This window comes from Globicephala melas, chromosome 2 (genome assembly GCF_963455315.2).
Source record: "Globicephala melas chromosome 2, mGloMel1.2, whole genome shotgun sequence".
Lineage (NCBI taxonomy): Eukaryota > Metazoa > Chordata > Mammalia > Artiodactyla > Delphinidae > Globicephala > Globicephala melas.
In genome coordinates, this window is record NC_083315.2 from 19,951,573 (window position 1) to 19,965,482 (window position 13,910).

The 13,910-nt window shown below is 37.4% G+C and overlaps 1 protein-coding gene across 4 annotated transcripts in view; it reads left to right on the top strand.

The window, feature by feature from the left end:
- UPF2 (UPF2 regulator of nonsense mediated mRNA decay) overlaps positions 1-13,910 on the top strand; it is a 213,275-nt gene that overhangs the window by 16,579 nt on the left and 182,786 nt on the right. For all 4 annotated transcript variants that reach the window (XM_060293309.2, XM_060293311.2, XM_070044821.1 and 1 more), the window contains exons 4-6: positions 2,688-2,848; positions 12,408-12,605; positions 13,092-13,241. In XM_060293309.2, the coding sequence (XP_060149292.1) occupies positions 2,688-2,848; positions 12,408-12,605; positions 13,092-13,241 (509 nt within the window). The remainder of the gene's footprint in view (positions 1-2,687; positions 2,849-12,407; positions 12,606-13,091; positions 13,242-13,910) is intronic.

Sequence of the window (13,910 nt, forward strand, 5' to 3'; positions counted from 1 at the left end):
CTTTAGCTTGATTTTGCTTAGTGATATATTCCCATGGAATTTACATAAGAAATTTTGGTGAGATTTATACTGATGTACAGAAAAGGTACTCTGGTCAAAGGTGCTGTGTATATTTAGTTCCCTCATACAGGTCTAAAATTTAATCAAACTGAAAAACTTCCATATGGACTTCATAAACTTATAAAAACTGACTTATGTAGTACATTAACTAGAAACTGTTTCATTTAAATTTCATTAGAACCTCTAAATGACTAGGGATTTTGAATTTTCAGGTACCTGTGATGAGTTCTTTCTTTGCTTGAAGTCTATAGTCTTATTACATGCTATAGGATTTGTCAGATGTTTAGGAAATGTATATTAAATAAATGGTCAAGGAAAAAATACATATGACTATGTAAGTTTTGTGTATAACAGAACTCTTCTAATGCCATTTCATTGGTATCCTGTACTGCTTTCTGAGTGCGTAGTATAAGATTCGATTAGAAAACCAGTCAACCAAAATCTAACCGCCCTCCCCACTATTCTCATTAGACAATAACCTAAACACGTATTAATTACATAGTTAGGTAAATTAGTACTGTTAAAAGTTTAATTGTGGAATTGAGGTTTTGGGAGGACGAGGAATATCTCTGAAGCTTCAAAGTTTTAACTGGTTCCAGGAGAAATGGAAAGGAACTGAATGCATACAAAGGGACCCCTCATAGAATTCAGTCATTTTTAATTTACCCATGCAAAGTCCCAGGCAAAACTTTGAAAGTGAAGTTGATACTGGAAAAAAGAATTCATTTTCTGTTCTGATAAAATAGTCACCACCTTGCTACAGCTTGTATGTCATAAATCCTTAGTGAATATTGTATAACCTAAACTGGGTGTATGTTCTTCAGATGACCAGAATGTCAACTTGTTAGAGAAATAAAGTTCCAGGTTCATGGTATTTTGAGATATTTTCCAATTTCATTTCAAGCTGAAATAATTTTGCATCTTAGTTGTCATTAGAGGTTTTGAAATCCCTTGGAACTATTATCCCTTTTAACATAATTGTTTCTGAATAAACTCAAGTTTTTATTAATTAACATTTTTCCTAATAATTGTAGAACATTTTAGAGTAGCCTGCCTTTGAGTATTATTTATTCAAATTATTTAATTTTAATGGCTTTTTTAACTTCAAAAATGACATGACTTCTAATTAAAAGTTCTAACAAGCTCATTTAAAGTATTGTCAGTCATTTCTTTCATGGCTTGAATATTTTTAAATGCCTGGGTTTTTGCTTTAAAAAAATTCATTCATAAAACTTACTGAAAGAAACTTTGTTTTTGCCTGTAAAGTTAGTCTGAAATATATGTTTGAAGAGAGAAAGAAACTTCCTTAATGACAGTGTTGTTAGAGGAATACTTTTTAGCCTGGATTATTATGGTTAAACTATCTTGGCATTTTACTTATCTATTTGTAGAACGATATTGTCTGATGTGTATTTAAATCACAAGAAAATGAGTGAAAAATTCTCACTTTCGATCCTAATAGGCCAGATTTGGGGAAAAAAAGAATTAGATTTAATGAATAATAATTGATCTTTGTATTGATCTATCTTGTGCTTGTAAATGGGAACTACTATTCCTAAAAATAGAAAATGTTGATATTTGGAATATTGTAGCATTTAAACAAAAGTTTCTGTGGATAAGAATGGGATAAGATGGGAAACTTTGGAAATTGTTTCAAATAAGCAGGGATAAATAAGTGTAGGGATGGATTTTCTACTTCATTTTCTATAACTTTAAGGAGATAACACACACAGAACTCTCTCATTTTCTTCACTGTTCATAAGGAAACTAAAAACAAGGAATAAAAAATACTTTTAAATATTACTTTTGAAAATGACTTAATTTACAATTTATAATTGATTTTTGAAATCCATATTGTATTTGTATTAAGGTTTATAAATTTCAGATGTTACACTACTACATAAATATTTAGTTGTAGAAAAATTGGGTCCAGCTATAGACATTTCAACCATCTAAACTACTACAGTAAAATTTTTACTTTATACAATTTGAAAATTTTCGTTAGTTTTACATTTCTAATTATGGGTGGCTTATTAGTGAACTGTTTGCAGAGTGTAGGAGTACTTGTGTCCTCTGCTCCTCAGGGCGGCCTGGCCTTGATTAAGTGGGTTTGCTCAGTTAATATTTGTTAAATGGATAAATAACGAGTGCTTGCACAGTAGCTTAAGAATTGACTACAAGGAAGATGTAGGCTTTTTCAAGATAATCTCGAATCAAATCATTGTGAAAGTTTAAAGATACTGATTCTTTCTATAACATGCTGTTTTTGAAAACCAACTTGTATGTCTGATGGGAATATGGCTGTAACAAAATACTAAAAATTAGTGGTATACTGTTGAATTTTATACTTCTGCAAGCATAATTGTTAATCATACTTCATGTTTTCTGAAGAACCAATGTGAAGATTTAATTGTTTAAAAAACTTTAATTGTTTAGGTGAATTTGCTGTACAAGTTTTAATTTCAGATACGTCATGAAAGTTAAGTATTAAAAATAAGTTGTTAAAGAAGATTGTGTTAATAAGCTTGTGTGATAAAGTCAAATTTTATGGAACATTCCCAATGTAATAATACATGATCCCATCTATTTTGATAAGATTATCAGATTATTTCATCATTTGTTTATAGGCGTATTCTACATTCTAAAGGGGAGCTGAGCGAAGATAGACATAAACAGTATGAGGAATTTGCTATGTCTTATCAGAAGCTGCTGGCAAATTCTCAATCCTTAGCAGACCTTTTGGATGAAAATATGCCAGATCTTCCTCAAGACAAACCAACACCAGAAGGTAAGATATCCTTAAAAACAAACATTGTGATTTTTTTTAGTAGACAATAATCACTTATATCTTTAGTCTTCTCAGATGTGTAATATTTAAAATGGATGTTTTGAAAAGTCTTTAAAATTTTTTAAATGAAGAAGTAGTATTAAGACCTAATAAGAACATTGAAAATCCACTTGAAATGCTTCTCTGAATGGAAAAGGCTTTGCACTTAGAGAATAATAATTAATTCATATGATACAATAAATTTCTTCAGGTTCTTTTCTTTTTTGCGGTATGCGGGCCTCTCACTGTTGTGGCCTCTCCCGTTGTGGGGCACAGGCTCTGGACACGCAGGCTCAGCGGCCACGGCTCACTGGCCTAGCCGCTCCACAGCATGTGGGATCTTCCCGGACCGGGGCGTGGACCCGTGTCCCCTGCATTGGCAGGCGGACTCTCAACCACTGCGCCACCAGGGAAGCCCTCTTTTCTTTTTTAATAATAAATTTACTTATTTAATTTTTGGCTGTGTTGGGTCTTCGTTGCTGTGCATGGGCTTTCTCTAGTTGCAGTGAGCAGAGGCTACTCTTCATTGTGGTGCGTAGGCTTCTCATCGCGTTGGCTTCTCTTGTTGTGGAGCACGGGCTCTAGGTGCGCAGCCTTCAGTAGTTGCAGCGCATGGGCTAAGTAGTTGTGGCTCACAGACCGTAGAGCACAGGCTCAGTAGTTGTGGTGCACGAGCTTAGTTGCTCCGTGGCATGTGGGATCTTCCCGGACTAGGTCTCGAACCTGAGTCCCCTGCATTGGCAGGGGGATTCTTAACCACTGCCCCACCAGGGAAGTCCCTTCAGGTTCTTTTGTAATAGATATCCTTAGATTGTGTCTAACAGGGGCCTGTCTTAAACCATACTTGGAAAGATTTACTTTATTTCTTGGATAGGTAATAAAGTGAATTGGACATTTGCGATACTAATATCTCTGTGCTTATTTTTATTTGTAATTTAGTTTTTTGGTTTTTTTTTTAAGGCTGAGATTCTACTTTATTTTACTTACTTATTTTTAACATCTTTATTTGAGTATAATTGCTTTACAATGGTATGTTAGTTTCTGCTTTATAACAAAGTGAATCAGTTATACATATACATACGTTCCCATATCTCTTCCCTCTTGCGTCTCCGTCCCTCCCACCCTCCCTATCCCACCCCTCTAGGTGGTCACAAAGCACCGAGCTGATCTCCCTGTGCTATGCAGCTACTTCCCACTAGCTATCTATTTTACGTTTGGTAGTGTATATATGTCCATGCCACTCTCTCACTTTGTCACAGCTTACCCTTCCCCCTCCCCATATCTTCAAGTCCATTCTCTCGTAGGTCTGTGTCTTTATTCCCATCTTACCCCTAGGTTCTTCATGACATTTTTTTTTTCCTTAGATTCCATATATATGTGTTAGTATACGGTATTTGTCTTTCTCTTTCTGACTTACTTCACTCTGTATGACAGACTCTAGGTCCATCCACCTCACTACGAATAACTCAATTTCGTTTCTTTTTATGGCTGAGTAATATTCTATTGTATATATGTGCAACATCTTCTTTATCCATTCATCCGATGATGGACACTTAGGTTGCTTCCATCTCCTGGGTATTGTAAATAGAGCTGCAATGAACATTTTGGTACATGACTCTTTTTGAATTATGGTTTTCTCAGGGTATATGCCCAGTAGTGGAATGGCTGGGTCATATGGTAGTTCTATTTGTAGTTTTCTAAGGAACCTCCATACTGTTCTCCATAGTGGCTGTACCAATTCACATTCCCACCAGCAGTGCAAGAGTGTTCCCTTTTCTCCACACCCTCTCCAGCATTTATTGTTTCTAGATTTTTTGATGATGGCCATTCTGACTGGTGTGAGATGATAATCTCATTGTAGTTTTGATTTGCATTTCTCTAATGATTAATGATGTTGAGCATTCTTTCATGTGTTTGTTGGCACTCTGTATATCTTCTTTGGAGAAATGTCTATTTAGATCTTCTGCCCATTTTTGGATTGGGTTGTTTGTTTTTTTGTTATTGAGCTGCATGAGCTGCTTGTAAATTTTGGAGATTAATCCTTTGTCAGTTGCTTCATTTGCAAATATTGTCTCCCATTCTGAGGGTTGTCTTATGGTCTTGTTTATGGTTTCCTTTGCTGTGCAAAAGCTTTGAAATTTCATTAGGTCCCATTTGTTTATTTTTGTTTTTAATTTCCATTTCTCTAGGAGGTGGGTCAAAAAGGATCTTGCTGTGATTTATGTCATAGAGTGTTCTGCCTATGTTTTCCTCTAAGAGTTTTATAGTTTCTGGCCTTACATTTAGGTCTTTGATCCATTTTGAGCTTATTTTTGTGTATGGTGTTAGGGAGTGATCTAATCTCTTATAAGTGATCTTACTCACTTATTGAAGAGGCTGTCCTTTCTCCACTGTACATTCCTGCCTCCTTTATCAAAGATAAGGTGACCATATGTGCGTGGGTTTATCTCTGGCCTTTCTGTCATGTTCCATTGATCTATATTTCTGTTTATGTGCCAGTACCATACTGTCTTGATTACTGTAGCTTTGTAGTATAGTCTGAAGTCAGGGAGCCTGATTCCTCCAGCTCCGTTTTTCATTCTCAATATTGCTTTGGCTATTCGGGGTCTTCTGTGTTTCCATACAAATTGTGAAACTTTTTGTTCTAGTTCTGTGAAAAATGCGAGTGGTAGTTTGATAGGGATTGCATTGAATCTGTAGATTGCTTTGGGTAGTATAGTCATTTTCACAATGTTGATTCTTCCAATCCAAGAACATGGTATATCTCTCCATCTATTTGTATCGCCTTTAATTTCTTTCATCAGTGTCTTATAATTTTCTGCATACAGGTCTTTTGTCTCCTTAGGTAGGTTTATTGCTAGATATTTTATTCTTTTTGTTGCAATGGTAAATGGGAGTGTTTTCTTAATTTCACTTTCAGATTTTTCATCATTAGTGTATAGGAATGCCAGAGATTTCTGTGGATTAATTTTGTATCCTGCTACTTTACCAAATTCATTGATTAGCTCTAGTAGTTTTCTGGTAGCATCTTTAGGATTCTCTATGTATACTATCGTGTCATCTGCAAACAGTGACAGCTTTACTTCTTCTTTTCCGATTTGGATTCCTTTTTTTTCCTTTTCTTCTCTGATTGCTGTGGCTAAAACTTCCAAAACTATGTTGAATAAGAGTGGCTTCCCTGGTGGCGCAGTGGTTGAGAGTCCGCCTGCTGATGCAGGGGACACAGTTTCGTGTCCCGGTCTGGGAAGATCCCACGTGGCGATGAGCAGCTGGGCCCGTGAGCCATGGCTGCTGAGCCTGCGCGTCTGGAGCCTGTGCTCTGCAATGGGAGAGGCCGCAACAGTGAGAGGCCTGCGTACCGCAAAAAAAAAAAAAAAAAAAAGAAGAGTGCTGGGAGTGGGCAACCTTGTCTTGTTCCTGATCTTAGTGGAAGTGGTTTCAGTTTTTCACCATTGAGGATGATGTTGGCTGTGGGTTTGTCATATATGGCCTTTATTATGTTGAGGAAAGTTCCCTCTATGCCTACTTTCTGCAGAGTTTTTATCATAAATCGGTGTTGAATTTTGTCGAAAGCTTTCTCTGCATCTATTGAGATGATCATATGGTTTTTCTCCTTCACTTTGTTAATATGGTTTATCACGTTGATTGATTTGCGTATATTGAAGAATCCTTGCGTTCCTGGAATAAACCCCACTTGATCATGGTGTATGATCCTTTTAATGTGCTGTTGGATTCTCTTTGCTAGTATTTTGTTGAGCATTTTTGCATCTATGTTCATCAGTGATATTGGCCTATAGTTTTCTTTCTTTGTGACATCTTTGTCTGGTTTTGGTATCAGGGTGATGGTGGCCTCGTAGAATGAGTTTGGGAGTGTTCCTCCCTCTGCTATATTTTGGAAGAGTTTGAGAAGGATAGGTGTTAGCTCTTCTCTAAATGTTTGATAGAATTCGCCTGTGAAGCCATCTGGTCCTGGGCTTTTGTTTGTTGGAAGATTTTTAATCACAGTTTCAATTTCAGTGCTTGTGATTGGTCTGTTCATATTTTCTGTTTCTTCCTGATTCAGTCTTGGCAGGTTGTGCTTTTCTAAGAATTTGTCCATTTCTTCCAGATTGTCCATTTTGTTGGCATAGAGTTGCTTGTAGTAATCTCTCATGATCTTTTGTATTTCTGCAGTGTCAGTTGTTACTTCCCCTTTTTCATTTCTAATTGTATTGATTTGAGTCTTCTCCCTTTTTTTCTTGATGAGTCTGGCTAATGGTTTATCAATTTTGTTTATCTTCTCAAAGAACCAGCTTTTAGTTTTATTGATCTTTGCTATCGTTTCCTTCATTTATTTTTCATTTATTTCTGATCTGATCTTTATGATTTCTTTCCTTCTGCTAACTTTGGGGTTTTTTGGTTCTTCTTTCTCTAATTGCTTTAGGTGCAAGGTTAGGTTGTTTATTCGAGATGTTTCCTGTTTCTTAAGGTAGGATTGTATTGCTATAAACTTCCCTCTTTGAATTCTTTTGCTGCATCCCATAGGTTTTGGGTCGTTGTGTCTCAATTGTCATTTGTTTCTAGGTATTTTTTGATTTTCTCTTTGATTTCTTCAGTGATCACTTCGTTATTAAGTAGTGCATTGTTTAGCCTCCATGTGTTTGTATTTTTTACAGATCTTTTCCTGTAATTGATATCTAGTCTCATAGTGTTGTGGTCGGAAAAGATACTTGATACAATTTCAATTTTCTTAAATTTTCCAAGGCTTGATTTGTGACCCAAGGTATGATCTATCCTGGAGAATGTTCCATGAACACTTGAGAAAAATGTGTATTCTGTTGTTTTTGGATGGAATGTCCTATAAATATCAATTAAGTGCATCTTGTTTAATGTATCATTTAAAGCTTGTGTTTCCTTATTTATTTTCATTTTGGATGATCTGTCCATTGGTGAAAGTGGGGTGTTAATGTCCCCTACTATGATTGTGTTACTGTCGATTTCCCCTGTTATGGCTATTAGTATTTGCCTTATGTATTGAGGTGCTCCTATGTTGGTTGTGTAAATATTTACAATTGTTATATCTTCTTCTTGGATTGATCCCTTAATCATTATGTAGTGGTGTCCTTCTTTGTCTCTTGTAATAGTCTTTATTTTAAAGTCTATTTTGTCTAATATGAGAATTGCTACTCCAGCTTTCTTTTGATTTCCATTTGCATGGAATATCTTTTTCCGTCCCCTCACTTTCAGTCTGTATGTGTCCCTAGGTCTGAAGTGGGTCTCTTGTAGACAGCATATATATGGGTCTTGTTTTTGTATCCGTTCACCCAGTGTATGTCTTTTGGTGGGAGCATTTAATCCATTTACATTTAAGATAATTATCGATATGTATGTTCCTGTTCCCATTTTCTTAATTGTTTTGGGTTTGTTATTGTAGGTCTTTTCCTTCTTTTGTGTTTCTTGCCTAGAGAAGTTCCTTTAACATTTGTTGTAAAGCTGGTTTGGTGGTGCTGAACTCTCTCAGCTTTTGCTTGTCTGTAAAGGTTTTAATTTCTCCATCAAATCTGAATGAGATCCTTGCTGGGTAGAGTAATCTTGGTTGTAGGTTTTTCTCCTTCATCACTTTAAATATGTCCTGCCAGTCCCTTCTGGCTTGCAGAATTTCTGCTGAAAGATCAGCTGTTAACCTTATGGGGATTCCCTTGTGTGGTATTTTTCCCTTGCTGCTTTTAATATGTTTTCTTTGTATTTAATTTTTGAGTGACTAATGTGTCTTGGTGTGTTTCTCCTTGGATTTATCTTGTATGGGACTCTCTGTGCTTCCTGGACTTGATTAACTATTTCCTTTCCCATATTAGGGAAGTTTTCAACTATAATCTCTTCAAATATTTTCTCAGTCCCTTTTTTTTTCTCTTCTTCTTCTGGGACACCTATAATTCAAATATTGGTGCGTTTAATGCTGTCCCAGAGGTCTCTGAGACTGTCCTCAGTTCTTTTCATTCTTTTTTCTTTATTCTGCTCTGCAGTAGTTATTTCCACTATTTTATCTTCCAGGTCACTTATCCGTTCTTCTGCCTCAGTTATTCTGCTATTGATCCCTTTTAGAATATTTTTAATTTTATTTATTGTAGTGTTTATCGTTGCTTGTTTCCTCTTTAGTACTTCTAGGTCCTTGTTAAATGTTTCTTGCATTTTCTCTATTCTATTTCCAAGATTTTGGATCATCTTTACTATCATTATTCTGAATTCTTTTTCAGGTAGACTGCCTATTTCCTCTTCATTTGTTAGGTCTGGTGGGTTTTTATCTTGCTCCTTCATCTGCTGTGTGTTTTTCTGTCTTCTCATTTTGCTTATCTTACTGTGTTTGGGGTCTCCTTTTTGCAGGCTGCAGGTTCATAGTTCCCGTTGTTTTTGGTGTCTGACCCCAGTCGCTAAGGTTGGTTCAGTGGGTTGTGTAAGCTTCCTGGTGGAGGGGACTAGTGCCTGTGTTCTGGTGGATGAGGCTGGATCTTGTCTTTCTGTTGGGCAGGTCCACGTCTAGTGGTGTGTTTTGGGGTGTCTGTGGCCTTATGATTTTAGGCAGCCTCTCTGCTAATGGGTGGGGTTGTGTCTTGCTAGTTGTTTGGCATAGGGTGTCCAGCACTGTAGCTTCCTGGTCGTTGAGTGAAGCTGGGTGTTGGTGTTGAGATGGAGATCTCTGGGAGATTTTCACCGCTTGATATTACGTGGCGCTGAGAGGTCTCTTGTGGACCAGTGTCCTGAAGTAGGCTCTCCCACGTCAGAGGCACAGCACTGACTCCTGGTTGCAGCACCAAGAGCGTTTCATCCACACGCCTGCTAGTGTTGGAGGGTCTCTTGCAGAGGTGGGGGGTGGCTGTGGCTCACCGTGGGGACTAGGACACTGGCAGCAGAAGTTCTGGGAGGTACTCGTTGGTGTGAGCCATCCCAGAGTCTGCCATTAGCCCCACCAAAGAGCCCAGGTAGGCTCCAGTGTTGGGTTGCCTCAGGCCAAACAACCAAGGTAATTTAGTTGTTTTGCATGGTATATTATATTAAATTGTTACTCAGAACTAAAGCCTACTTTGCAGTTTTATAAAGTAAATTGTTTATCATTTTGTAAGATGAGTTACTTTCCATATTATTTCTAAGGTGTTTTAGACTTCCTTTTTGTTAAGGCTGCTAATATACTATTCTAACATATCACAAAAACTACTTGAAAAATTACTTTCGGTAGATAAATGTTAATACATTATTAATCTTAAAACTATCTGAAAATCCTATTTACTTAAAAATCTAAGAGTGAAATATTTGTAAAGTGTCCTTTTATAATACAAGAAGGTGTTTTGTATTTTACATCCTCAATAAGAAAATACCCGTTGTATACTGTGAATACATTTATGGTCCTTCCTTGGTATCTGCAGGGGATTGGTTCCAGGACCTCCAATGATGCTCAAGTCCCTCATATAAAATGGCTTAGTATTTGCATATAATCTGCACACGTCCTCCCATATACTTTAAATCATCATGTAGATTACATATAATACCTAATACAATGTAAATGTAAATACTGTGTAACAAAGTTGACAAAGTTCTGTCATCATTTTAATTTTTTATTTAAAATAAATAAATTTATTTATTTATTTATTTTTGGCTGCGTTGGGTCTTTGTTGCTACACGTGGGCTTTCTGGTTGCGGGGAGCGGGAGCTACTCTTAGTTGCGGTGCAGGGGCTTCTCGTTGCGGTGGCTTCTCTTGTTGCGGAGCATGGGCTCTAGGCATGTGGGCTTCAGTAGTTGTGGCACGTGGGCTCAGTAGTTGTGGCTCGCAGGCTCCAGAGCGCAGGCTTAGTAGTTGTGGTGCACAGGCTTAGTTGCTCCGCAGCATGTGGGATCTTCCCGGACCAGGGCTCGAACCCGTGTCTCCTGCATTGGCAGGCAGATTCTTTTTTTTTTTGTGGTACTCGGGCCTCTTACTGTTGTGGCCTCTCCCGTTGCAGAGCACAGGCTCCGGACGCGCAGGCTCTGGACGCGCAGGCTCAGCGGCCATGGCCCCCGGGCCCAGCCGCTCCGTGGCATGTGGGATCTTCCCAGACCGGGGCACGAACCCGTGTCCCCTGCATCGGCAGGCGGACTCTCAACCACTGTGCCACCAGGGAAGCCCCAAAACATCCTTTTAGTTTTTTTTTTTAATTTTTTTATTTTTGGGGGGTCATGCTCTGCATCATGCAGGATTTTAGTTCCCCAGCCAGGGATCAAACCCCTGCCCCCTGCATTGAGAGCACAGAGTCTTAACCAGTGGACCACCAGGGAATTCGGCAGGCAGATTCTTAACCACTGCGCCACCAGGGAAGTCCCTCTCAGGATTTTTTTGTTTTGTTTTGTTTTTGTTTTTAATTCTGGTTTCTGCTCTGTTAGATTCTTTTTTAAAAAAATAATTAATTAATTGCTTAATTTTGGGCTGCATTGGGTGTTCGTTGCTGTTCGTGGGCTTCTCTCTAGTTGCAGCGAGCGGGGACTACTCTTCCTTGCGGTGCACGGGCTTCTCATTGCGGTGGCTTCTCTTGTTGCGGAGCATGGGCTCTAGGTGCACGGGTTTCAGTAGTTGTGGCACACGGGCTTTAGAGCGCAGGCTCAGTAGTTGTGGCGCGCAGACTTAGTTGCTCTGCGGCATGTGGGATCTTCCTGGACCAGGGCTCGAACCCTTGTCTCCTGCATTGGCAGGAGGATTCTTAACCCCTGCACCACCAAGGAACCCCTCAGGGTGAATTTTAATCTGCAGGATCATTCTCTAGTTTGGAGAGATGTACAGTGAGGATAGATAAAATCATGAATGGTCTCATGATCATGAAGTAGGAAATTAGTTACTTTTAATGTTCTGAGTTTAAGAAAGTATAGTTGTATGTAAGGTAGACTCTGTGTGTGTGTGTGTGTGTGTGTGTGTTATACATGGTTTTCCACTCTGTACTGAAATATCTATATATTTCCTCATCACTCCTTCCCTTCCTTTCCAGTTATTTATCAATTGACCATTTATGGCAATCTGTCTTATACCAAGTAAATACCAAAAGGAGGGTTGCTTCTTAAGGGTTTATGGTAAGATACCAAAAGGAGTGTTACTTCTTAAGGGTTTATGGTAAGATAAACCATAAACTTGTGATGATAATTATGATATAAATTGTACAGAGGGTTGCAAGTCTTAAAACAATGCTTCATAGGGGAGGTGGGACTTTAAGCTGGATGTTTAGGAATGACCAGGCTTATATATTTCTTATATTGGTTTTAAGTTTTATGAAGGTGGGCGTAATATATCAAATAGCTACGTAATCTCATATCAGTTGCTTAAAACATTTAAGAGAAAAGCATCTTTATCCTATGCTTTACTCTTGTCTGTCCTGGTTTAGAGCTTTACTTAAAACACAGTTTGTGATTTTCTGGTAAAGATTGTTACATGAACAGTTCAGAGTGCTTGTGGATTGAAGAAGCATCTGTTAATCAAAGCATTCAAGGTTTATTGGTTTTAATTCCTTGTGATTTACTTTATTGTAGAGCATGGGCCTGGAATTGATATATTTACACCTGGTAAACCTGGAGAATATGACTTGGAAGGTGGTATATGGGAGGATGAAGATGCTCGGAATTTTTATGAGAACCTCATTGATTTGAAAGCTTTTGTTCCAGCCATCTTGTTTAAAGATAATGAAAAAAGTTGTCAGAGTAAAGAGTCCAACAAGGATGATTACAAAGGTAAGTGCTGGAGGACAAATTTTTTTATATTGAAGTGCTATAAAGATTAGTTTCAAAATAATATTTGTAAATTTTTTTTTATTTACTAGTTTTGTAATACGAACATTGAGTCACTAGATTAAATGAATGACAGAATAATATGGACATCTTAATTAATTTGAGTTCACTTTATCTAATCAGCTTTATCTTCCCCTCATCTTTACCACAGATCCTCATGCCATGTATGTCTCCATTCATCAATTCATCAATCCATCCATCTGTTCATTTCTTCAGTGAACAGATGGCATACAGAATCAAAGAAGTTATGGTCTTTGTTCTCAGTGAACATAATGTATTTTAAAAAATCTGAATATGTCAAATTTCTTGCCAGGTATAAATGTAGATTCTAAGACAAACGATGCAGATTTTGTGAGTCTTTGTAGTTTTTGCAGCAGGATTTCACTATGACTTTTAATTCAGAGGTACTGATTCTTTGATTTCAAACAGAGGCAAAGGAACCTAAGGATAATAAGGAGGTATCAAGTCCTGACGATTTGGAGCTTGAGTTGGAGAACCTAGAGATTAATGATGACACTTTGGAGCTAGAGGGTGGAGATGAAGGTGAAGATCTTACAAAGAAACTTCTTGATGAGCAAGGTAAACACTTTTGCCAAAAATTTTAATTTTTGACTAGTTGTTTTTTTTTTTAAACGTCTGTTTTATTTTATTTATTTTTGGCCACGCTCTGCAACTTGTGGGATGTTAGTTCCCTGACCAGCGATTGAACATGGTCCCTCGGCAGTGAGAGCACGGAGTCCTAAATGCTGGACTGCTGGGGAATTCCCAAGTTTTGATTAGTGTTTCTACACAAAGCCCTCGCCTGAGAATATGGGTCTTTACTCTTTTATTCCTTGTTTTCCTGTTGTTTCTAGGCTATCACTTTTTTGGAATTTGATTTGGAACAGAAATACTACATGTCCTATATTATGTGACTACAAACTTTAGTGATAATCTGAATGTTAATATATATTTCTTACACTTCTCTACTTGCTAGCGTTGTCCTTAATGTATTCTAATGCTGATACAATGTTTACAGTCTTAACATAAGTGTATTTGAAAGTTGAGAGTTAAAAAGACAATTAGTATATCAGTTCATCTGTGGTAATTTTATCTTTATAATTGAGTAATGTTTTATATTTAGTAATAAAATTATCACATTGTTAATTATTTCCTGAATACTTCCCATCAAGTTTCTTTATTAGTTAGGATTTTTTATTAGAAAGATACCTTCTGTCAGTATTGCCTGTCTCTCTATGGGCTTCATTG